This window comes from Athalia rosae, chromosome 8 (assembly GCF_917208135.1).
Source record: "Athalia rosae chromosome 8, iyAthRosa1.1, whole genome shotgun sequence".
In the NCBI taxonomy this organism is placed as follows: domain Eukaryota; kingdom Metazoa; phylum Arthropoda; class Insecta; order Hymenoptera; family Athaliidae; genus Athalia; species Athalia rosae.
Genome location: NC_064033.1, coordinates 5025010 through 5049301, shown reverse-complemented (window position 1 = coordinate 5049301; position 24292 = coordinate 5025010). Strand labels below are relative to the sequence as shown.

Below are 24292 nucleotides of genomic sequence, written 5' to 3'. Positions count from 1 at the left end.
GCAAACCCCGAAAAGAAAACGGAGTCGAGGGTAATGAGGGAAAGAGAGAGATAGAGAGAGAGAGAGAGAGAGATCGACGGTGATTCAGAGCACATGAGCCTTCGTCGTGTAATTATCGATAATAATGCATGTATACATACGTGCGTATACAGAGCGGACAACGTGAAATTGCGCACCCCATTTGCACATGCGCGATCGTCGGCATTTGTTTCGCAGAATGTCCAACAACACTCCGCTTTCAGATTTAGCTGTCAAATACAAGGACCTAACCTGAACTTTTCGATGAGTGTATTTCTGTCGACATTTAATTAATCTCTCATTCAATTGATCAATTTTATTTGATGCTATGCTACCCTACTTATCTGTGTCTGGTTTTGTGTCGCATTATTCACCTGAAACAACATACCTCAGTCATATTTAAATACGGCGATCTCAGCTGTATTGGTGATCGACAATTTGACAGCTACAGCTGAAATCTGAGGCTGTTGGTACAACACGCTAGCAGATGATAAATTCGACTGCCGTTTTGATTCACGCTTGCGCACAAAATCTGGGTGCGCAATTTCACGTTGTCCGCTCTGTATATATGTACAAGGTGTACATACATATGTACGCGAGCGTTTCTCGCGAGTGTGTGTGTGTGTGGGTGAGTGTAAACGATAATGAAAACCGGAAGGAAGTGTCGTTGCTGCCGAGAAAACCGGAAGTAACTTCCGCGTAGCGGATATGTACGTAAACCGTATACATATACATATATATATATGTTTGTATTTGTACGTACGCGAATTGTATGACGCACACGCGGATTAAAGAGAAAGAAAAAAAAAAAAAAGAAGAATATACGTACGCTCGTTACAAATCTGGAAAAATGTGGACGCGGTGCGTATAAGTGCACTTGGTGCGGTCGGAAAACGGCGGTAACGATGACGATGACACAACACATGGGATGTGCGAAATCGGAGAATTCGCGTTATTATTAATACAATTAAGTTTCGTAACGAATCCCACGTGATCCCGATTATCGCGCGTTATCCACACGCAGTACACGTAAACGCGGTCGACGCGTCTCAGGGGAAAACAAAGATGGCGAAGTTGCGACTGAAAAGGAATCAGAGACAAAGTATCCTACAGGATACGGGAAAACTGCTGCGGGATCGTCATCGCCCTCGGTCGCGGTGGTGTGCGGAAAAATTATTTCGCGCGAAAGAATCCGACGGAAAAGGAGCGCGAGGATCGAACCTAACCTGAAATGTGGTTCCGATCGTCGCCGGTGCAGCCAACCCTGGCGCTGCTGGAAACGGAGGTGAAAAAAGAGGAGGGAAAAAGGGAGCGGGGGAGGTTAGATCGGGGCAACGAGGGAGCGAGGGAAAAAGGGAAAAGGATCCCGAGGGCGGCGAACGCCCTCGAAGGAATCGCGGGTTTTTCAAATTTCGTCGTGACGAGACGAAGAAGACGGGCGACGTTATACGCGCGCCCCGTTCGAGAAGAGCGAATCCAGTCGGGCTGCGCCACCACGGCAATCAAGAACGTAAATCAGTTATGCGTTTAGCCACTTAGTTTGTACGCAGCGTTGCCAAGTGTGTGTGCGTAATTTGTACGTAAGCTGTGGTAGGTACGTACGTGTGCGTGCGTCGGTCGTACGACGGGCTATCCAACCGCGTTACTTTATATGTATGTATACGTTAACATTAAATAGTTTTGTATATTCCGTTGGTGCGTCGGTTGCGACCTTCTGCCTCCAGCCGCTCGTTTCAATCCCGTTTTATTCCTATATATATATATATATATATATATTTTATCCGTATATCGCCATTTTTATAATCCTTTCGTCTATCCTCCTCCTCCTCCTCCTCCTCCTCGTCGTTGTTGGTGTTGTTGTTGTTTACAATTAAATTCGTCTCTCTTTCTCTCTCTCTCTCTCTCTCTCTCTCGTTAATATTCCATCTCGCGATTGACCGCCGCGTGAATCTGTACACCTATGTACGTACACCTATGTACTCGCGTGTACCTATGTCATGTGCGAGATGAATCTTATCTAGGAGAGAGAGAGAGAGGGGGAGAGAGGGAGAGAGAGAGAGAGAGAGGAAAAAAGGCATCCGGTGCGGGGCAAAATTCTTAGCCGACCAGAAATCAACGAATCCATTTCTATGTATTTTGTACATGTGGTGTACATAACTTTGAAAACGTTTCAGGGATGATCGTGACAGAATGTCCATTGGCGTCTGCGGTGTTTGCACACGCGTTACATAAGCGGGTACATAGGTAAAAATCGTACGTATACCTCAGCACGTATATTTACTCGCGGTACCGCACATGCGAACACGAATTTTATCGGTCTTCGAAGCGAATACGAAACGGAGGAGAAGGAGAGAAAGAGGGAGAAGAAAAAAAGGATCGAAAATAAGAAGAAGAAAACGAGGGGAGAGAAGAAGGAGGAGAAGGATGCAGGTTGAAGAGGAGAGGAGAGGAGAGGAGAGAGGGGAGGAAAAGAGAAAAATACAAAGGACAACAACGTAGGAAACAAAAGTAAAATAAATATAAATAAATAAATAAGAAGAAAAATCCGTTTTACGTATTCAACGAGCGGATGAGATAGGCGCGCTCGGAGCTAAGTCGCATATCGTTGCGTATGTGCGTACGTATACATATATATATATGTGTATATACTCGGTTGTACATAGGTACAAGTACACGGTACACTCCCGTACGCGTTTACGTGACTAAGCTGTCAACTCGTTAGCGGCGGAGAAATGAATAGGGAAAAAACAATCGGCGAAAAACCGAAAAATCGAGAAAATGGCGCGAAAGGAAAACAGAAAGGGAGGGAAAAAAAAAAATAATAATATGAAAATGCGTCCGATGTAGAAGAGGGACGGAGAGCGTGGGAGAGAGAAGAAACTAAAAAGGGAAATTGGTAAATGGAAAAATTTAACGATTCCAATGTCCACAAAACTGTGTGTACTTGTGACATTGTATACATATATATATATACGGTATGCAGGTGAGTTAAACGGAAACTGGAGACACACGTTCGGTGATAATATTATTTTTTTTCGGTAGCACCGCATCGGCACAGCGAGTGAATGAATTACATATATATCTATATATGGTACGTGTGTGTACATTGCGTACATAGGAGGTATCCGTACAATGTATACGGAACGTTTGTGTGCAGTACCTTGGTATTTTGGAAAATTGACAAATGATGTATATGTACTTTTTTTTTTTTTTTTTTCGAAATTAACGCTTCGCGCACCTGATCATATACCCACACTCTCTGTGTAACGCACACTGTGTATACATAAAATATACATGTGTATACAAACCTCGTACACATAGGTGTTACACAACGCGGTGTACATGTCTCTCTGTACGTATGTACATACACCTATGTGTAATCAAACTTGAGAAAAATAGAAAAAAGAAACTCTACTTACTTTTCGGCGAGGAGCAAAAAAAAAAAAAAAATGACAAGAAAAAGATCAACGTCCGCACCGTCGCCGTCGAATTTCGAATCGTGACGGAAAAAATTAAAATAAAAATAAAACGGGGCGTCGTTCTTCTATCAATTCTTTACGTACGGTTTATTTTCTGAATTTTTTGCAATTTTTAGTTTTCTCACTTTCTCCCCTGCATTTTATCTAACGTCGTCAAATTATCGAGGGTCGCTCGATGTACGGGGGTGAGAGAGAAAAACTTCGTTTTTTCCCGTATGACGTCATCCGACGAGAAGAGTGAACTCTGACGAGGGGTGGAGGGGGTTAGTTGTTACAAGTATAAAAGGGACCATTTGACCTCACTCATTGTTTCTAATCCTACGATAAATTGAGCCTGGCAGCTGCTGTACCCGGCAATTGATATAAATTTATACTACAAGTACAGTCAGCTGCAAAATAAGATATGGCAGGGATGTAAAGATGATATTGAAGACGATGAGGATGATACGAAAATCACGGTGTTACATCTGCATATGTATGATTGAGAAGACGTATATTAAAACGGATCGAGATGTAATTTGTTTGCTTTTTCGCTTTTTTATTCTTTCTTCGTTTGTTCAGTTTTTCTTTTTCTATTCTCGTTTCACCGTGTATATGCCCACCACCCGTTGAGATGCCAAAAATAACGAAATAAATAAATAAATAAAATCAAAACAACAACAACAACAAAATTCTTATCCATCTTTTTCCTTCTTTTGGTTTTTTTTTTTTTTTTTTTTTTAATGAACTATAGTGACAAAAAAATAGACGTTACACGTACACCACGTTTACATGTACAGACATATGTATAGGTATAGTTGGGTAAACTAGAAAAAAATGTAAAAACCGACACGTTCAGGTATATAGCCATTAATCTTACATTACACATATGTATAGGTATGTACGAGCGAATTACATAACGTTGATCTTTAAATTTATTGTTAGCCAAAATGGGGGGAATCGATAATATAATAAGAGAAAAAACGAAAAACGAGAAACGAAAAATGAAAAAAAAAAAGGGGGAAAAAAACCGTATGCATTATACGAGAAAATAGAAACCGGTCGACGCTATAATAATAATAATATCGTGCCTCGAAGAAGGAAAAAAGTTTCCATTTGCTTTTTTTTTTTTTTCCTGAACCGGCACACGTCACACGATTATCGGTAGACTTCTTCGAAATTTTTTTTTTTATCTATTTCCCACTTACACATAATAATAATAACAGTAATAATAATAATGATGATGATGATGATGATAATTTAGAATCACCTATTAATATACTATGCGTTACATGAATAATCATGTTCCCCGAATCGATGATCGATTTTTGTCTATACTATATATATATATGTTATACGCAGCTGACGCAATATCACGAAATTATTATTATTATTATTGTTGTTATTATTATTTTGGTGATACGTGTTTTTTTCGTGATCGGTTTTTTTCTTTGCAAAAATTATCACCGGAAAAATCCGTGCAGAAAAGGGAATTAAGAACCGCGTTGAAAAAAAAAATAGTAGTCAAGTTGCACCTTTGGCAAAAGAAGAAGAAGAAGAAGAAGAAAAACGAAAGACAGAAAAAAAAAAGATGAAATCAAGAAAACCTGCAGCGCGACAAAAAACGAGATAATAAAAATTCGTCATTGTTATTCCCACTAATTAATCTCCTTCGAAGCTATAATACGTACAGTGTATCTGTCTGTCTATATATATACGTGTATGTTGGTATGAATATGAGGATAATAATGATGATAACGATAATAAGATTGGTGGTTGTAGTGGTGGTAATAATCCCAGATGTGTTTTAATATTCCCGGTGTTCGGTAAAAGCGGGGGACCCTCCCGCAGCGCATGGTGTGCGGTGCGCGAGCAATTGAAGTAATTATAAATGGAAATTACGCGTTAAATGTCATTATAAATAAATTTCTATACATATATATATATATATATATATATATTTAAATATGTGTACATAAACCCACACGTATATTACGCTTACACATTCGCTGCAAAAGTCATGTACATCGTACTCTGCGTACATTTGACTTATATTTTTTGTTTTGCGAAAAAAGAACTCGGAGAAGAAAAAATATGGTGAGAAAATGAAAACTCCAATAAATAATCTGCACATCGGTCGATGACTGACCATATTTTGTTAGAAATTGTTTATTCCTTCTTACGTTGTTATGTTGAAGAAAAAAAATAAACAAAATCGATCGAAAGAGAACAAGGAATTGAAAAAAAAAAATGGAATAAAAAACGAGAGAAGGACGAACAAACCAACAAAAAAAATGGTGATAGAATATTCGAGTACATTTATAATTGTGCATAATTAATCGGTCCGCGAAGTTTCGCGATACACGTACATCGGATCGATCGTCATCGTCGCAATCATTCCGTCCTTGAGTTGAAAAAATTTCAATTCAAAAAGCCGAATCTAGAGACGAAGAATTTTTCTCTTTCGTCTTTCTTATTTTTCATCTCATTCGTCGTTTTTCTTCCCACGTGCGAACGACAGGCGGCAACGCGAAAACTTGCGCAAAAGTTGAACGACAAACGAAATTTCACGCGGCTATCCGTGTTTAGTAGGTGAAACGGAAAGTTTCTTTACCGACGCGACGTTACCACCCCCTTCTTCCTGCCGACGCCATTTTTATCGCGTTGTTTCTTCTCATTTGTCTTTTTATTATTTTACCTTCGTTTATTTCCTTTTTTCTTGCTGATAGTGTGGCGTTTTAGAACAAAGGAAATACACGTACGACACGTACGTTATGTATACATATATACATATATATATATGTATGTATGTACATGATAGTATGTACATGTAAATAAATATATACATATGTACGTAGATATATTGGTATATCGACTATAGATAAATGAGGCTTTTATATTCGAAACTTTATCAACTTTAACTTAAACTTACATAAAGTTGAAAATTTCAAAACTTTTGTTGGCTCGCGATCGTTGTTGTTGTTGTTGTTTACGTTGTTGCGCGTATTCCTCAGTTATTTACAGATACATATATATATATATATATACTTTTTTTCTTCAAGGTATGTATCACGCTCATGTACTCCCGGGTACATAAATACGTACATACACACACGTAGGTTTTATGTATTCGAAAAACCCGTTCTTCGAAACGGGCGGCGATCGGGCACCGCGGGTCCGTTTCATTCAGACCTCGTCGTCTGATCGGCGGACCACAGGCGAGATGAAAATGAAAATGAAAATGAAGATGAAAACGAGAGATTGGCGAGAGTCGAGATCGCGGGGAGGTGGAAAATTGAGAGATCGCGAAAACGAAAAAACTTCGGGAACGGAAAATAATGGCGGAGGGAAGGGGGGGAGGGGGAGGTAGGGGGGAATAAAGGAAGGCGTTCGAAGGTTTAATGAATGAGAGACACTGTCCGCGGCAACGTTCGGATCGCCGAGAAGGACGCACCAATGGTCCAGACTCCGGAGAGACGGATCCGACCGCGAGTCGGAGGGAGCAAAAGTTGATAGTAAAGAGAAAGAGCAGCGGCGGCGGCGGCGGCGGCGGACCGACGCCGTCCATTTTTCTCTCTCTCTCTCTCTCTTTCTCCGCAGCCTCCTCCGGCGTATTTCTCCACCTTTTTCCCTTTCTCTCTCTCTCTCTCTCTCTCTCTCCCTCTCGGTCCGCGACTCTTTTTCCCTCTCATTTCGAAGCGTACAACGCGTACGTACGTAGGCGCTGCACACGATAGACGATGCTCGCTTGATTCCGAGAAAACGCGTACGTATATACGCGCGCCTTGTACACGCACGGGGTACAGTCAATTTTGAAAGGAAGATTTTCGTGAAGCGGCGCTATACGTATGGGTACGAGATGCGGAAGGGAGAAGCTGCAGCGAGGAAAAAATCGCGACGATTATCGAGACGAAGAGAAAAACAAAAAAAAAAAAGCAGATAAACAGAAAAACGCTTCAAAAGAAAAGGGAAAAGGAGAGAACTGCGAGCATTCGATCGGCTCGGGACGTCGCGACAGCGAAAGTTTCACTTCGTCTTCTCTCTTCGGGGGTATAGAAATGAAAAAAAAAAAAGTAATCGGTGCGTACGCGATAATACTGGACGCCGCGACGCGTCAATGAAATTTCCGTACACCCGCGGTATACCGTTCGCAGAATTTGGAAGAGGCGCGTTTTTGGAAAATGAAAACATTCGGAAACGTTCGGGGAGGCGCGATTTCCAAATTTTCCAATGCAGAAGAACGCGCGTTATCTATATCGTTCGCTCATTCGCGTTTTTTCTCACTCCGTATTCTCGTTGTTTTTTTGTTTTGTTATTTCCATCTTTTTTGTCCTCCGTTCAGTTTTTTGCCCGCCATTATACCGAGATACTCGTCCAACTGGAATTGAGTACGCGCGATTTGTAATATCGTGTACATATATAATCGGATATACATATATAACATTGCCTGCGTTTTGTGTGTACATAGAAATTCACGTGATCGGCCATTTTACGTACGGTGTAAAAACATTTGACGGAAAAACAATTACGGAGAGTATTATTACTTTTCTTCCCCCGAATCGAACCGGCCGACGAAAAACGAACGTAGGAAAAATACGGGGGGGGGCGGAAAATCTTCGGAAAACGAGAAAAAGGCGTCTTCGAATCGAACGCGCGAAGGAGAGCAGTCGGAATCGAGTCGAAGTTGTTTGCCGGGCAAACGAGTCGCGCCTGGTAGCGAGTCGCGCCGGGTAGGCTGTGTGGACTTCGGTCGGGTATGGAAATGACGTCACCGAGCCGGGGTATTAAATCGCATACTGATAGGCGGCGGAATATAATATAAAATACACGTATGTATTACCTCTGACTTCTGTATACGCTGTGCATATCTCTCGGTAAACAAGCGCGGTTCTTAGCTCGCCGGTGGGGTGAGGTGGGAGGAGAGGACGTAAAAACCGGATACCGCCGAACACGCGCGAACCGGAGGGCGAACTCGGGGCGCGCAACATGGCGGCCCAAGATGGCGGCTGCGCGGCCGAGCGCCCCCGAAGCGACGCGCAAGATGGCGTCCGCCCCGAAGCTTCCCGAACACCGCGGGGCGCCGACCAACGGTAGGACGCCGCGAGAAGATGGCCGCCGACGCGGCGACGTTCGAATAACGAAGGGGAGCGCGGCGCGCGATTCTCGAGTTTTCGAAAACTCGTCGGGTTCGCGCGCCCGACTCCCGGGACCCCCTGAAGTCGGCGTTTTGCCGCGTCAACGCGTTCCTGTTCGCACGAACGAAAATCCGACGACGCGACGCGCTATGGGTAAATAATACCCCAGGCTCGAAAAATTTCCGACGACGACGATATTTTTTCGAAGAGATTTTCTAAGATTTTAATGCGAAAAAAATGATTCTTCTTCGAAAATCGGATAACGTCGTAAAACCCGCCTACCTACTTCATGCTACACGTCGTCGTCGTCGTTTGGCGCGTCTCTGTAATAGACAGAAAAAAAAAAAAAAAACAATAAAATGAAAAAACCAAACGCGATTCGATTCGATTCGAAAAATTGACGAATATTAAACGCGCACCGACACGCGATACGCACGCGTGTACGCGCAGTCGACACTGACATTTGATCGGATTATGAATAAATATATAGTATATAGACAAAATTATTCAAAGTCGAAAGTAAGGTCGAATTTTTTGTTTTTTTTTTCCACCGTCGCGCAAAACCCGTAGATCCAACGAATATACGCTACGATTGAAAAATCGATCGAAGAAAAACGAAGTGAGAAAAGAAAAAAAGTTGAGGAATTTTGAAAAATAAGAAAACTTATTCAACGACAACAAACGGAACGTCGCCACGTGAAAATTACCGAAGTTGAAAAAAAAAGAAAAGGAAAAAAGAAAGAAAACCGGAAATATTTCGATTGAAAAAAAAAAAAAGGGCAATTTCGTTTGTCCGTTATGTACCTTTTCCAACCTAACCCGTACCCACATTCTCTAGGAGTTTTCGAAAGAATGGGATCTCCTTTTGTTTTTATCTCTCGCGCGTCACGTGGGCGGACAGCGGGGCGCCAGGGGCGTACGAATTTTCGACCTGCTAAAAACAAACGTACGAGTCGAGGAGTCGAGGAGCGAGGCGGGCGACCCCGGGGGTCGAAAGTTATCTGGGGTGAATCTTACTCTATACCTACTTCGGACTTGGGACTGCCATGGTAAGAGTCGTGCGGACGCTGCAGACGGGACCCCGTACAGCGTTTTCTCAAGGTCCCTCCCCCTATCCGTCTCGTCATGTTTTCCTCGCCATGAGACGCCCGTCCAGACGTACACTCGAGGGTAGGTGGAGGAATTGAGGAGGGGGGGGGAGGGGGGGCGAGAGGAAGTCGCGCTGCACGCTGAACAGAAACGAAAAATCGGATCCTGGCTGATTTTTTCGCCCAGTTTTTCATATTTTGATTCTTCCATTTTTTTTTCCTCGCAGAGAAATATAATTTTTTGATAAGTTTTTTTTTTTTTTATCGCGACGCTACTCGAATTTTGGAAGGGATTTTTCGAATTAAAAAGAGAAAAAAAAAGGAGAAAAGAATCCTGTCGTTTTTTGTTTACGTGTATTTTCCTTATTTTAGAATTGGGGGAAAAAAATAAATGAGGAATAAAATTTGATGAAAAAAGAAAAAAACATCGAACAAGCATCGACGACGAGGATGATTTTTTTTTTTTTTCTTTTTGAAAAATCGTTTCATTATGTACATTGAGTACATATGTATACCGCAATTTATGAGTAAATAGGAACCTGCAGACGTATGTACCTTGTACTCGAGGATCGTTGGAGAAAAATTAGGTACTCGTAAAAAGCAGACGAAAAAAAAAGGAGGAAAAAGGGAAAAAGGGAGAAAAAAAAAGGACCGCAAGGGCAACGGTATGGTGCAGGTCTCGCATAAACTTGAGGTTCACGTAGCCCTTCAAGGGTTTTTGACAAAGGACGCGCATCCGGGCAACCGCATCGTATACGTAGGTATATATATCTTTCTTTTCTCAATTGATCATTCTCCTCGTTTTTCTTTTTCTTTCTTTTCTTCCTTTTTTTTTTTCTTCCTCATTCTTTTCGTCGAATGGAAACGGGTGTTATTTTTTTTCTCTTTTTTTTTTTTTTGGTTTCGGTGGGAGTGACAATTGACTTTTGAAAAATGGAGGAAAAAAGAATTTTGGAGAAAAAAGAAAATATCATCGCCTATACGTACATATATAATACATAATTTCAGGTTCGCGTATAATATCGTGCAGCAGGTGCGGAGTACATAGGTAAATACCGCATATACACATGTACCTCACTCTACACATAATCGAAATAAAAGATTTTCGAAACGCGAACCGAAAATTTTTAGCGAAAGGCAGAAGACAGACAAATTTCTATCCACGAAACGCTAGTCGGAGGTATGTACCGGTCTCAGGAAGCACATAGATTTCTATGTACACAAAATACGTATTTTGATTTTTGCAAAATTTGCAGAAAAAACAAACGGCGAAACAAACAAATTACTGACCGGAAAAAATATCAAAAAACCAGACCGGGACGTGTACATAGGTATACACATACCCCTCTATGCGATATACCTATGTACTAATTTCTCGCGCGATGGAAATTATTCGTACAATAATTGTATCACGCTTTTCCACACACACACGCACACACGCACATGTTTTCGTATATATACGTGCAATGACAAATAGAAAATATTAGGTTACACGAGTGTTATCATCGTATTTATATTTATATACCTTAACACATATGTACACGTACGTGGCGTATACATAAACCCTGTGTGACTCGGGAGATAAAAAATGCCTAGCCATCGCAGCTCCACGTGTGTACGTATATATGTAGAGGAAAAAAACGTATATACATGCGCATAAATATATATATATACATGTATACCTATGTATATATGGGTATAATATTAGAGCCGGATACGATAAACTCCTTATCATTTTGGACACAGTGCAGCAGCGCAGCGGCAGCAGCAGCATGAGCAGAAGAAGCAAAAAGAAAAAGAAAAAAGGGAAAAAAAAAAAAAACAGAGGAGAAGAAGAAGAAGCAAAAAAAGCAGAACCATCGGCCACACATTCATCCAGAGGAGCTGCTGCAGCCAGTACTATATACGCGTTATACAGTTCCACAAAACCATTTCGTCTGTTGGTCGGTTTTGTTTTCTGTTTTCTGTTTTCTGTTCTCTATTTTTATTTTTATTCGATTTTTTGGTTTTGTTTCTGCTATTCAACTACGTCTCTTCGGTCGTTGTCGTTTTTCCCCTGCCCCCCACCCCCCACATTATTTTCTAACGTTTCTTTTTCCTTTTCCTTCGCTTTTTTCTTCTCATTTTTTCTTCGAGTCTTCGTCGTGTAGTTTCTTTTCGGTACACTATATACATATACATATACATATATTATATATATATATATAGACCAGTGCGCGGGGTCTGCTTTTCTCGTTCACATGCACATATATGATACGTATACATACATTATACGGGGTGTTTCACAAAAATTCGTTATACGCCGCGTTACGCCATTTGTGTTCGGTTTTTTTTTTTCCCGACATTTCGTCAAATTTTTTAGTTCTTTTTTTTTTTTTTCTTTGGAAGCGTTTTCGTTGCGTCGTCGCTTTTCAAAAATTAGAAAAAAAAAATCAGACGTTCGCCCAAACCGAGGGAAAAAATACAAACGACCAATAAAAATAAATCGTATACGAGGACGAAATTTTGTCGATTTTTGGATCAAAAAATTTCAATCAAGAAACCTCAGGGACCCACATGTACCGGGTGGCCCGGAAGTAACCGTACCCACCTTTCCATCCGACGTAGCAAAAAAATTCCGTAACGAAAAGTCCTCAACCAATTTTTTATCTGACGTCCGGATGGTTAATTATCAATGAAAATAGCAGCAGCCAATGGGGTGCGCTCTACAGCGGCAAGACAAAATGGAGGGGAGGTAACAGCTGACCGCGACAGGTTAGGTTACGTCCCATTGGCTCCCGCTATTTTCATTGATGATTAAATATCGGGGCGTCCGATAAAAAAAATCGCCGAGGACGATTTTTCGTCTTTCGGAATTTTATTGTCCGTCGGACGCAGGCAGCGATGGCGTCCCCCGCTTCTAAGACTCACGTGTGTACATGACTCCTCGCGCATACGTAAAGAAACATCATCGTTATCGGCGCCAGTCCGCGGATATCACATTGCAAATATGTGCGCACGTATATATATATATACATATACATATACATATATATATGTATATATGTATATGTATATGTATATGTATATGTACAGGCGTGTACATGTACTCGTAACTCGGGGGTTATGAGATTCATTTTGCAGCGTTTCTATGTAAATACATGTTATAAAAAAGCATGTGTACATATATGTGTCCATGTAATCGAGGCACTGATGTACCTCGTTTTATGTTTGGAAACGTATCTAATGGCACATGATACACATACCTATACACCGGCGAGGCGTGCGCGTCCCACTGCCTCTCGTACGTACATATCTATACGTATACCGCGCGTTATAAATCATCGTGAAAATCGAAGTACCTACACATAGGTGTACGTACGTAAGTACTTACGTCTGGCGTATATTCGGTCACGCTTCGACGAGGTCCTTCGGAAATGGGTGAACAGGACAAGCGGTCGGTACGGCGTGTGGCCGCGCGCGCTTTTCCTCCGGACTTAGCTGGACGATCTGAAAAAGAGAAGAAAATAACAAAAATAGAGTCAAAAACAGAGTCAAAAACTAGAAAATCAGGCGAGCGATATGATATCCGTCCGTCCGAAGGAAAACGGCGGGAAAGAAAAGAGCCGGGGGTAATTCGTATCGCAGCGATTACGCGTACAATCGCGTACAAAATTATATGAAACGCGCGCCGCAGGACACCGCGAAATGAAACGCCGATTGTTTGCCGAGTGTTGATATCCATGACTCGGTGAAAAATTGGCGAAATAAAAATCATACCTCGCGAAAGCGTTGAAGAAGGTCGAAAACTCCGCTGCGGAAATGGTCCTTGAAAAATTATTCTCGAGGTCATTTTTCATCGAGGTCGAACGCCCCCAGTCGCGAAAACTTTGGGAGAAAAATAAGTTTTTCCTCCAACTTCTCGGCGGAGCGTGGCAACAAAAAAAAAAACATGGCGGTAATAAATTTCGAGAGCGCCATTTTGTGGAGCGAAATCGTCGTCTTCAAAATGGCCGCCGCGAGGGTTTTCGCACGTTTCGCGGAGCCCCCGTAACGATTGTCAAAAATTTTGTCGCCGAGTATACGTGTATCTCGAAAACTCGATCGTACTACACTTACGCTGTATCTTACGTGCTTCTTCTCACCCGAATTTCAAATACATAACGCGTACATACATTGTATACGGATATATGTACAACGCGTGCGCATAGGTATGTACAGAATGTACGTGTGTATATATACGTATGTGTGGATTACAAGTCACACATGTATCGTGTCTCTCGATTTCTTATCGTTAATCAAATATTATAATTCCTAATCTGTGTGTCGCGATATGTGTATATATATATATATGTATATATATATATTTTTTTTTTTGTCGAGTCGCGTTACGCCGTGTGTCGTCTACCGGCTGTAAAAAAACGCGCGGGAGTTCGTCGAACACATGTACATTGTTGTACATCTATGTATATTTACGATGTACGCATATGTGTACGGGAGTTTCAGCGATTATTTCAAACTTTTCCAGAGCGATTGAAAGTCGAGAGATTTTCGTTTCGTTTCGTTTCGTCGAGAAGAGAGAGAGAGAGAGAGAGCGAGGGAGAGAGAGAGAGAGAGAAAGACAGAGAGAGAGAGAGAGAGAGATAAAAGGAAGACAATGAGATTAATTTTCGGATTACCGAAACTCTCCGATCGTCGCCCTCCGCGACCTTATCTCGGCCGCATGTCGTTCGCGCATTTTTGTCGCGTTATTTTTTCATTTGTTTTTTTTTTTTCATTTCGTTTTTCTCTTCAACCAAAATCAAAGCTCTAGGTGAAGCTGAATCGACGACTACGGGAGGGTAACGGCGGAGTCGGATCTGGAAAACCGCGAGCGTCGTCATCCTCGCGTTTCGCTTCTTCGGCGGCGTCGACGATCAACAGGTCTCCACACTTGGCAACGCTGTTCGGTTAAAATGTAAACAACCGCGAGTGTACAGTGAATCGCAAAAGTTTCCTACCGGCCGCCTCACGAACCCGTACAGTACCGTCCGTAAGTTTTTCGTCGAGCTCGCGCCTCTTTCGTTCTTCTCTCTCTCTCTCTCTCTCTCTCTCTCTCTCTCTCTCTCTCCTTAGCTACTCGAAAAAGTTGAACGTCGAAACGCTTGACGCCCGGCGTTCGATTTTGCGAAAAAAACAAAAGCGCATCGAAATTCGAGCGGCAGAAAGTCAAAAAAAAATAACGAAAATCGAGGGAAACGTGAGAACCGGCGATCCAGTTTTTCCGTTCTCCACGACTCCGAATTTGGGATGATAAAAATTTTTCGGAAAAAAGCGTTTCTTCTGGCTTGTTTTTTTTTTTGGACATCCCTGACGCACCGCGAGCGGGATCTCGAGACCCGGGGGATCGAGGGAACAGGTCCTCCTCCTTAGAGTCCGTTGAAAAATGAATCTCCTCCAAAAGCAAAAGGGGGAGAAAAGGAAACAAGAAAAAAAAAAAAGAAAGAAAAGAAAAAAAAGAAAGAAAAGAGGAAAAAACGGGTCTTCGAAAGGGGGATACTCCCGGCCCCCCGACACCGTACACGCAATCCCTAACCTAACTCTAACCTGTTGCTTTTGGAGAAGGAAGATGAAAAAGAAAAAAGAAAAGAAAAAAAATAAATAAAAAGCTGAAGAAAAAAGGAAAACTAGAAACGAGGGGAAAAAGGAAAGGAAATCGGTAAAAGCCGAGGCTAATTTCTCTATCAAACGGGGAATAATACGTCTGGTAAAGAAGGACGAAAAAAAGAGAGAGAGAGAGAAAATTTTTTCCTGAAAAATGGCGAAAATTAATTAATTAATCGAAGGAAGTAGCGACGTCGACTTTCTACCGTAATAATACGTATGATTTATATTTTCTAGCTGGATACTCGCGCGCCCGCTGTACATACAATATATATGTATATATATATTATATACGTAAATATATGTCCATGTACACATAACAAACGCGAAATGGTAGTAGTAGTGGCGGCGGTGGTAGTGGTGGTACAGTTCCTAGACCGACAATTACTGACCTGGCTTAACCGCGAGAGACGGGACGGTCGGACCTCCGCTGCACGGGTCAGGTTAGTTTCGGGGTTAGATTAGGTTATATCGCATTTACTTTGGCTCCGGGGGTTCGGGCGTTTCGATCGGAATCGCTCTACGGACGGACTTCGTTTAATTTTCGGCCGTCCGAGGCGCGTGAAAGAATAAGGAAACTGAAAAAAAAAAAAAAAAAAAAACGGACGAAATCAAAAATCGAAGGGGCGAGGGAACGCCAAAACACGAGAGAAGGATATCCCACCTTTCCGTGGTATCTGGCGATGAAAAAAATCGATATCGCTCTCCTACTGCGATTTGAATTTCCGAACGAAAATCGCCGGACAATAATGGCGGACGACGGGGAAACGATTTGCACAATTTCGTACATAACCTAACTCAACCTGACCGTCCGAACGCCATTGATTGCGGGGCTATCGTCGTTCGTACGCACATAAATGGTTTATATTACGCATACGAGCGGTACACGGGAGCATGTACTGCACACGTATTACACACGTGTACGTTCAACTATTAGTGATGGGCGAAGAGGACCGGCGAGAGAGATGCGTAGAGGCGTCGCTCGCGGTCGTCTTGGGAAAATTTTTTTCTTCCGCTCGATTATTTTTTACGTCCATTTTCTCCCCGTTTCGTCGGTTCCTCCTTTGGCTTCGTTTTTGGTTCTATATATTTATTTATTTTATTTTTTTTTCTTCTCTTTTATCTAATTTCCTTTCGCCCTGCGTCCCTTCCCTCCGTTCCTTCTTCCTCCCTCAGGGTTTCGTTTTATCTCGTTTCGTTTCATCTTATTTTATCTCTCCAAGGCCGGAGGCCAAGATGGCCGCCTCGGTCCGATCCCGCATCGCCGTAGGCGTCCGAATATATCCGTGTACTTCCGAGTATTTCAGAAGCTAATTTCTGGCACATTCTACTCTATAATAATCGGAGGCCCGATCTCACGCCGCACCGGCCGCCGATTGTAACGACAAGAAAGACGTAATCCACAAAATGGGAAAATACAGTACAAGAGTTTACGTCGATACGTGTGTAATACACGGGTATGTATAAATGTCAGGCGGCAGGTAGGTACTTGAGGAAATTTATTATTTCCTTCACTTTTCTTTTCCTCTTTTCTCCGTTCTTCTTCTTTCTTTCTTTTTTTTTCATTCGGATATGCGCACATGACTGGCGAAAAGCATTAGGAGAAAAAAAAAAAATAAATAGAGGATAGGAGAAAAAAAAGGAAAGAGAGAGAGAGAGAGAAGAAAAGTTGAAAAAAGAAAAACCAAAACAGTCGCACGGTGCATTTTTCACCGTCACTCCGTCCTATATACGCCCACATTATATATGTATACGTATATGCGCGTATGTATTACATAAAAATCTGAAACGGGTGTATATATATATATAGAATTTTCGTCATTATACACAGGTGTCTGGCATAGAAAAAAGGTATTCGGAAAGAGGGTCCCGTGTCCCCCTCGCGTCGCTGCGATTTAATAATTTCGAATAGGGGAGATGTACATATATGTATTTATGTATATATGTACGTACCTGCGCGTTATACATACGCCTATACGTATATACGTACACGTCGAATATATCTTTCGAAGTGTTGTTGTTGTTGATTTTTTTTCATTTTTTTTTCTTCGGTTGCATTATTCCTTTTTTTTTTTTTCACGTAAGGGCCCCCGGTTCCTTTTTTCATTCCTCCTCTTAAATCCTCGATCTTTTTCTCCCCCTCTATTTCGGGGCCCGAGGGATGAAAGCCGCAGGTGCTGCCACCTACGAATATCGGGGGAGCCACCCCCCCCTTTTTTTTTTATTTCGTTTTTTTTTCTTATTCTTTCTCTTTTTTCTCCTTTGAATTTTATTACGCTCGTTTTTCTCCTCCTACTCCTTCTTCTTCTTCTGCTTCTTCTTCTTCTTCCTCATCGTCGTCTGGTGTCCTCTTAGCCGACTCTCAAAAAACGTTTTATATATATATATCTACATGCTACACGTGTACTCTATGTATACATAGGATCTCGTTATGTACCTATATGGGTATGTAGAGGCCAGCTATAAGGGAGGTAGCGGAACGGCTTTCCCACGCACCGCCCTTGCACAACGTGTACGGCGTAAAAACATACATATACAGATGTATATACACATACACGTACGTACAGTACATATGTATACGCACCTATGTACAAAAACCCATAGGATTTTCGCTTTCGACCGTTAGGATGTGATGAGTCTGAGAAGAAGGCAACCTGCGCATCCGAGTTACGGGGGTGACGCGGTGAAAACGACGTCAAAATGGGGTGGTTAGTTTTCACATGTGGGTCGCAGCAAAGGCAGTCGAAGGAAGAAAAAAAAGTAAGAAAATCTCCGAACGTCGGGTTCACATGGGGTATTTTTTTTTGGTTTCAGCTTTTTTTTCTTCGTTTTTCTCTCCCTTTTGTTTTTTGGCTTTTCGTTTTTTGCCCTTTTATCTGTGCCCCGGTATTTTCCGCGCCTCGCCCGAGGACTTGGGGGCCGGAGGGCGAGGGCGAAGGGCGAAAGGTCAGGACGTTGAGTTATGGGGGGACGACACTCCGGTGTAGTACATGGGAATGGAAAATTTGGTTTTTCTAATTAGACGGGTGCAGGTCGCATGCCCCCACCGCAGGGATGGGGGACTGCGGCCGAGTGATTTTGAAGGGCGACAAAAAACTGGATGGTGCAGAAAAAGAAACAAAAAAAAAAAATAGGAGAAACGCGGAGAGTTTCCAGACTCCGGGTTATACGGGGCCGAAAAGACTATCGGTTACTTCGAGTGTCACGCTTCTTTTTTTTTTTGTACCTACTCCGTTTTTTTCATTTTTGAGTGAAAAATCCAACATTTCTCAAGAAAAGATTGATCGTGCGACGCTTTTTCGACGTATTTTTACACAGGAAAATCGAAACTGTTGAGTAAATTGAGCTGAGACTTTTTTTCATCGAGATATCTTCAATTTTTTTGGTTCCAAAAATTTGAAAATTGGCGAAAACTTTTTTAATTTTATAGATGGATCAATTTAACCTTCGGATTCGGATTCCTGATATCGTAATACATGAGAATAGCGTTGGAAACCCGAGAAAAAAAAAATGTTAATTTTTTACCCTAAAATCGAGAAAACTCCGAGGGGTAAATCTCGGAGGAAAAAATTCTTAGCTCAATTTGGCCAACGGATTCGTGTTCCTGAGGTCCAAATATGTTGGAAAGGTGTCATTTGATCAATTTTGAAAAATAAAAATTTTTGCCCAAAATTTGACAAAATCTTAAGGGGTACCCCTTTGGATTTTTTCGATTTTTGGGCCAAAAATGAAGTATTTTTAAAATTCATCTTAGGACACTTTTCTAACGTGATTTGACCCCAGAAACACAAATCCGTTGAGTAAATTGAGCTGCGAATTTTTCCCACCGAGATATCCTCGATTCCTCAATTTTTTGATCGAAAAATTGCAAAAATAAATTGAAAATTCATCGTATTTTGGAACACCAAATAGTAGAGGGGATAAACTAATTTCCACGGGTTCCAAAAAAGTAAAGTAAGATTCGAAAAACGAACAAAAAAAAAAGAACCAGATGAAAAATTGGGAGCAAAAGAAACTAAAATGAAACATCAACCAAAGTTACGAAAAGTAATCGCGGTCGATTTATATCTTGAATTTTAATGCTACTCAAAGTTAATTCATCAGAATTTTTATCACGACGCGCTACGACCAGATAATATCTGCCGCGATGGTGTCGTCGTCTATCTATCTATGTGTAGTGAAGTATAGTTACGAAAATCTATTACGAAATGAGCATATTAATATGTCGTTAATTCCATCGCGCCATCTATTTAAGCGTCTGCCACACAGCTGATGATATTTTATATTTTTTAATTCAACTTTCATCTTCTAAAAAACGAAACCAAAAATTCGAAAGTCTTTTTTCTTCTCTTCTATTTTTCACTCTCCTTATTCTCCCCGGAGTCTCTCCGCGAGTCGTATACGACGACTATTTGAAATAGAAAAAAAAAAAAAAAAAACGAAAAAAAGAACCGTCAAAATTTCGATAAAAATTTTTATCGCCCCTGTGTCGATCGGCCATTGATATAAACCTACTTCGAATTCGTTGCCACCGTTAAAAAATGCAACTTTTTCGTGCTTTAAATTCACCGGAAATTCCGTATTCTTTTTTTCTCTTTATTTCTTTATCTTACTTTACTTTTTTTTGCTCCTTTCTTTGATTCGATTATTTCTCTCTCTCTCTCTCTCTCTCTCTCTCTCTCTCTCCCGTTTTTTATCTCGCTCAAAGTGGGAGCCTCCTGACGAGGTCAAAAAACTTTTAAGAAATTCCCGCTATCTTATACTTTCGCTGTTTGAAAAGTCAAATCATATACTATATTACGTATATTTTACACATATATGTGTATACATATATACCATATATCGTACGTACATACCGTGTACGTGTAGTACATACACGGAATGACGACGTAGCCTGTATTCGGAGCGAGAGAAAGAAAAAAATGAGAAAAAAAAAACTGTAAAATAGAAAAAATCAATAAATGAACGATAGAAAAAGAAATGAAAATAAATGAATAAATAAATTTGCGAGGCTCGCGTACAAAACTTACGGGTATATATGTAATATGCGTGTAATGTGTATTTACGGTCATGTAAAAGACAAAAAAAAAAACGAATGAAAAAAATGGAATAAAAGAAAAGAACGAATCACGAGAAGCGTCGAGAATTGCAGAAATATATAATCTAGGTTAGGTTATAAATCTACATACATATGTGATTTAGTTGAAAAAAAAAAAAACAAATAGAAAAGTAAAATAAATATATACATGTAAATAAAACAAAGCCAAATACATTTATATACGTACATGTATACCTATACGTACATTTTACATTTGTTATGTATGTGGTATATATTTAAAGAAGAAATGAAATGTATACTCATGTGTATGTACGTATATACATATATGCATGCGATGTACATATATAAAAGCTTATCGTGTATGCACATACATTTTTTTCTTTATCTCTCACTTCCTCTTTTTTCTCTTTTCGTCTTTCAGTTTTTTTCCATATTACATACAATTTTCTTTCAGATTTCTTCTCTATTTTCTCTTTTTCCCGTCACCTATTCCTTTCTATTATTCGTTCCTTTTTTCTATTTTTCTCTCCCTATCCGCGAAGAGGATCACGCGGGCAATATTTCTCGCGTCGTTGGAGAGAAGAGAGAAATAGAGAAAAAAAAATTATCAGCTTTTGAATACACATAAGTCCTAGATACATATATACCCATGTACCGGGATATCAGACGTACATATTTACATATATACGTACACGAAGTATATTCGTACATATGATCGGAAAAAAATAAATAATAGAAACGAAACAAGTTAGGTGAAAATTTCGTCGTTGAAAATTAATTTTTCGTTCCTACGAACGAAAAGCAATAAAAAATTAATCCTATATTCTTTTCGTTTGGGTAGACCGCGTACCTATGTATATATACATATATTTGAAAGTACATGGTATTAAACACCGCATAATCCTCATATTAAAATCTATAAGCTGTTTAAAACCATTTCCGGCGTTAGACACATTTTCCTCCTACCCGCAACCGTAATAATTAAAATAACGATGATGGTAATCCGTATATATATATACATATGTATAACATGTACATATGTACAGCGCGGTCTACCAATATTATTACCGTACATAACCGCGTGTGTTTTTCGATTTTCCGTTAAAAAATCTGGGATCTTTTAGATTTTTTACTTTTTTCTGAAACGGCGTCCATTTTGCACAGCGACGAATTTAGGCGACACAAAATGGCGGCGCTGAACTTCCGCCGATTTTCGCGCTCGGCCCAAAGCGGTCAGAAAAATGGTCTCAGAGGTCGCCGAAGGTCCAGATCGTGTAGTTTTCCAATAGGGAAAAAAACGTGATTTTCGCCAACATTGAGCGATTCGAGAATTACGTATTATTTTATACGCACCACGCCGTTATACGCGGCGATAAGTAAAATTCTATCGAAAGCGAGTAAAATTTTTCTTCGTGGGTGTAACGAAAACTTCGTCCTCGTCGACGTCGTGTGTTCAAGATAACCCCATCCCGTTGCGGGGCTACGTGGGAGATAAAATAGAAAAACGCGCGGCGGAATAAAAATAAAAGAAAAAAAATAATACAAAAACAAGCAAAAACATATTCGACCGTTAAGATAGCTCTACCATATTGGTTATGTTATACTTTACAGAGTTCAAAAGTTTACTTTATATATTATATTATATTATACGTGTATGCATATATGTATATACTACATTATTTTTATATTACGCTCATACACACGTACATATATATCTAGATACATAGGTATACACGCATCTACGTGTATCTGTATTCATAGTTATTGTCCATTGAACAAAAAAAAAAATAAAAAATTAATAAAAAATAATACAAATAAAAGAAAGATTGAGAAAACAGACAAAAATTAATCATCTTTGAGGTAATTAATTACGTTTGAATAATACTATCGTCGTTATAATTATTGTCATTATTATTGTTGTCATTATCGCTGTCTCAATGAAATATAACGTTTGTAAACGATGAATGATTTCTCGCAACTACCATGTATTATATACATATATACGTATTTATATACATGTATATACCGCATGTATATAGAAAGGGAAAGTTGCAGCTTGTGCCCGGTGAAAGTCTTTCGCGATAAATATACCGTGTATACGTGTAAGATAGATAAATACACACGTACATAAATTGACGATAATAATCATGATAGTGTTAACAATAATAATAACAATGATAATAACAACAATAACAACGATAATGATAATCATGTTTGGTCTTCGCTTATTGTATCGCGAGCGTGTTACATGTATATTATACATCAATTATACCCACGTATTTTGATATATTATACATATCTATGTATGTGCACCTAGATGTATGTACCGAATATACATAATTATATGTATACAGAGTATACGTTCAACAAGCTACACAAGTTAGAAATACCTAGGAGTGAATACGCGAATGAAAATAGTTTTGGGAAATTTTTGGGAGCGCGCGGTACGTGACGTTGATCCGCGGATACGTTGATTAAATATTGGAGAATGTCTAATGAAATAATAGAGAATAAACGGTGACAGGACGGTTATCGACGAGATGTCGTTATCTTATCTATGTATTAAATGCTCGTAATAGGTACGGGATTCGACGTCGGTTGAGACGATGAAAAAATCATTTCGGAGTAGGTTATTGATACGCATCGACGTACGTATATGTGTGTGTGTGTATGTACGTATGTGTACATGGGTGAGTGTATACCGTAGGTGCGTATGTGAGAACAACTATTGTCGTTTCTAACGAAGATGAAAAAAATTCGAGTTATTGTAGGTTGGAAAGTTTCGAGAGAAATGAAAAATGTGCTACGAACAAAAATGAATATCGAGAGATCCTAATACACCTATTTGGTTTATATAGATTAAAGTATAACAATGATAATGATAATGGCGATACGATTATACGAAATTCATATATATATATATATATGCATCGATAATAAATTATATCTAAATACACACGATAACCGCGATAAGAGAAATAGATATAACTGATAACGTTAGGTTCGTAACCTCAAAAAATATACATGCATATATATATGTATATATATATACATACATAACGTATAGCGATACGTGTTATTAATAATAATATTATACATTTTCGCTTCACGTTTGTTCGTTGAATTTTAATTCTTCAATTACTTCACTTTCCTCTTCTTTTTAATTTTCCGTACACACCAGGTACCGGTAGGCATTCACAGTACATACATACATACCCGTATTTACTTTGGAGCGAATCAATTTTCTCATTCAATTTCATTTTGACCCTTCGTTGAGAAAATTTCAGGTAAATTGTGAGTATACGTATTACATACCTACGTATGTACGTTACACACCTATGTACGCGTACACGTGATACATACGACGGTAAATGGGCAGACGAGCGCATTGTATACCTATGTACGAGTATGTTAATTATTTTCGAAAAATTTCAACATCTGCTGGACACTTGGATTTATTTTTTTTTTTCTCTTTCTCCGGCGCATCGGCGACCCGCTTTTATATCCGTTCGTTCGAAAATCCTTCTTCTTCTCCTCCTTTTTTTTTTCTCTCTGTTTCTTTTTTTCTTTTTTTTTTTTTCTTCTGCTTTTCGTACGTTCGTTCGTTTGTTGGTTTTTATTTTTCTTCCCCTTTTTTCATTCACGTAGTGCAGTTTTCTTCTCCCTTCGTCGCTCGTCTCCTTTCCATTCCTCTGTTTCTTATCTCCTCATCCTTGTTCGGCAAAAGGAGGAGAAGAAGAAGGAGAAAGAGAGAAAAACAAAAGTGGCAAAAAAAACCCAAAAAGATAAATAAAACGTAAAATAAAAGAAACGCACGCTGCTAACCTTTTACCATAATCCGTGCAGATGTCAAACAGACGCGCGAAAGACACACTGTATGGTAGTAGAAGTAGTAGTAATAGTAGTTGTAGT

The 24292-nt window shown here is 40.0% G+C and overlaps 1 protein-coding gene and 1 long non-coding RNA gene across 13 annotated transcripts in view; one reads left to right on the top strand and one right to left on the bottom strand.

The window, feature by feature from the left end:
* LOC105686611 overlaps positions 1-24292 on the bottom strand; it is a 69229-nt gene that overhangs the window by 17883 nt on the left and 27054 nt on the right. For 10 of the 12 annotated variants that reach the window (XR_007279903.1, XR_007279902.1, XR_007279900.1 and 7 more), the window contains one exon: positions 13073-13188. Coding sequence is in view for 8 of the 12 variants with exons in the window: in XM_048659743.1 (XP_048515700.1) it covers positions 13073-13188 (116 nt within the window). In the remaining 4 variants the exon portion in view is untranslated. Of the gene's footprint in view, positions 1-13072; positions 13189-13458; positions 14603-15713; positions 15820-24292 lie in introns of those variants that run through there. The other 2 variants (XR_007279901.1, XM_048659742.1) reach the window with 2 other exon arrangements.
* LOC125502082 lies at positions 638-5055 on the top strand. Its single transcript, XR_007279907.1, has 2 exons — positions 638-1671; positions 2193-5055. It is a non-coding gene; the product is annotated as an uncharacterized LOC125502082 (long non-coding RNA).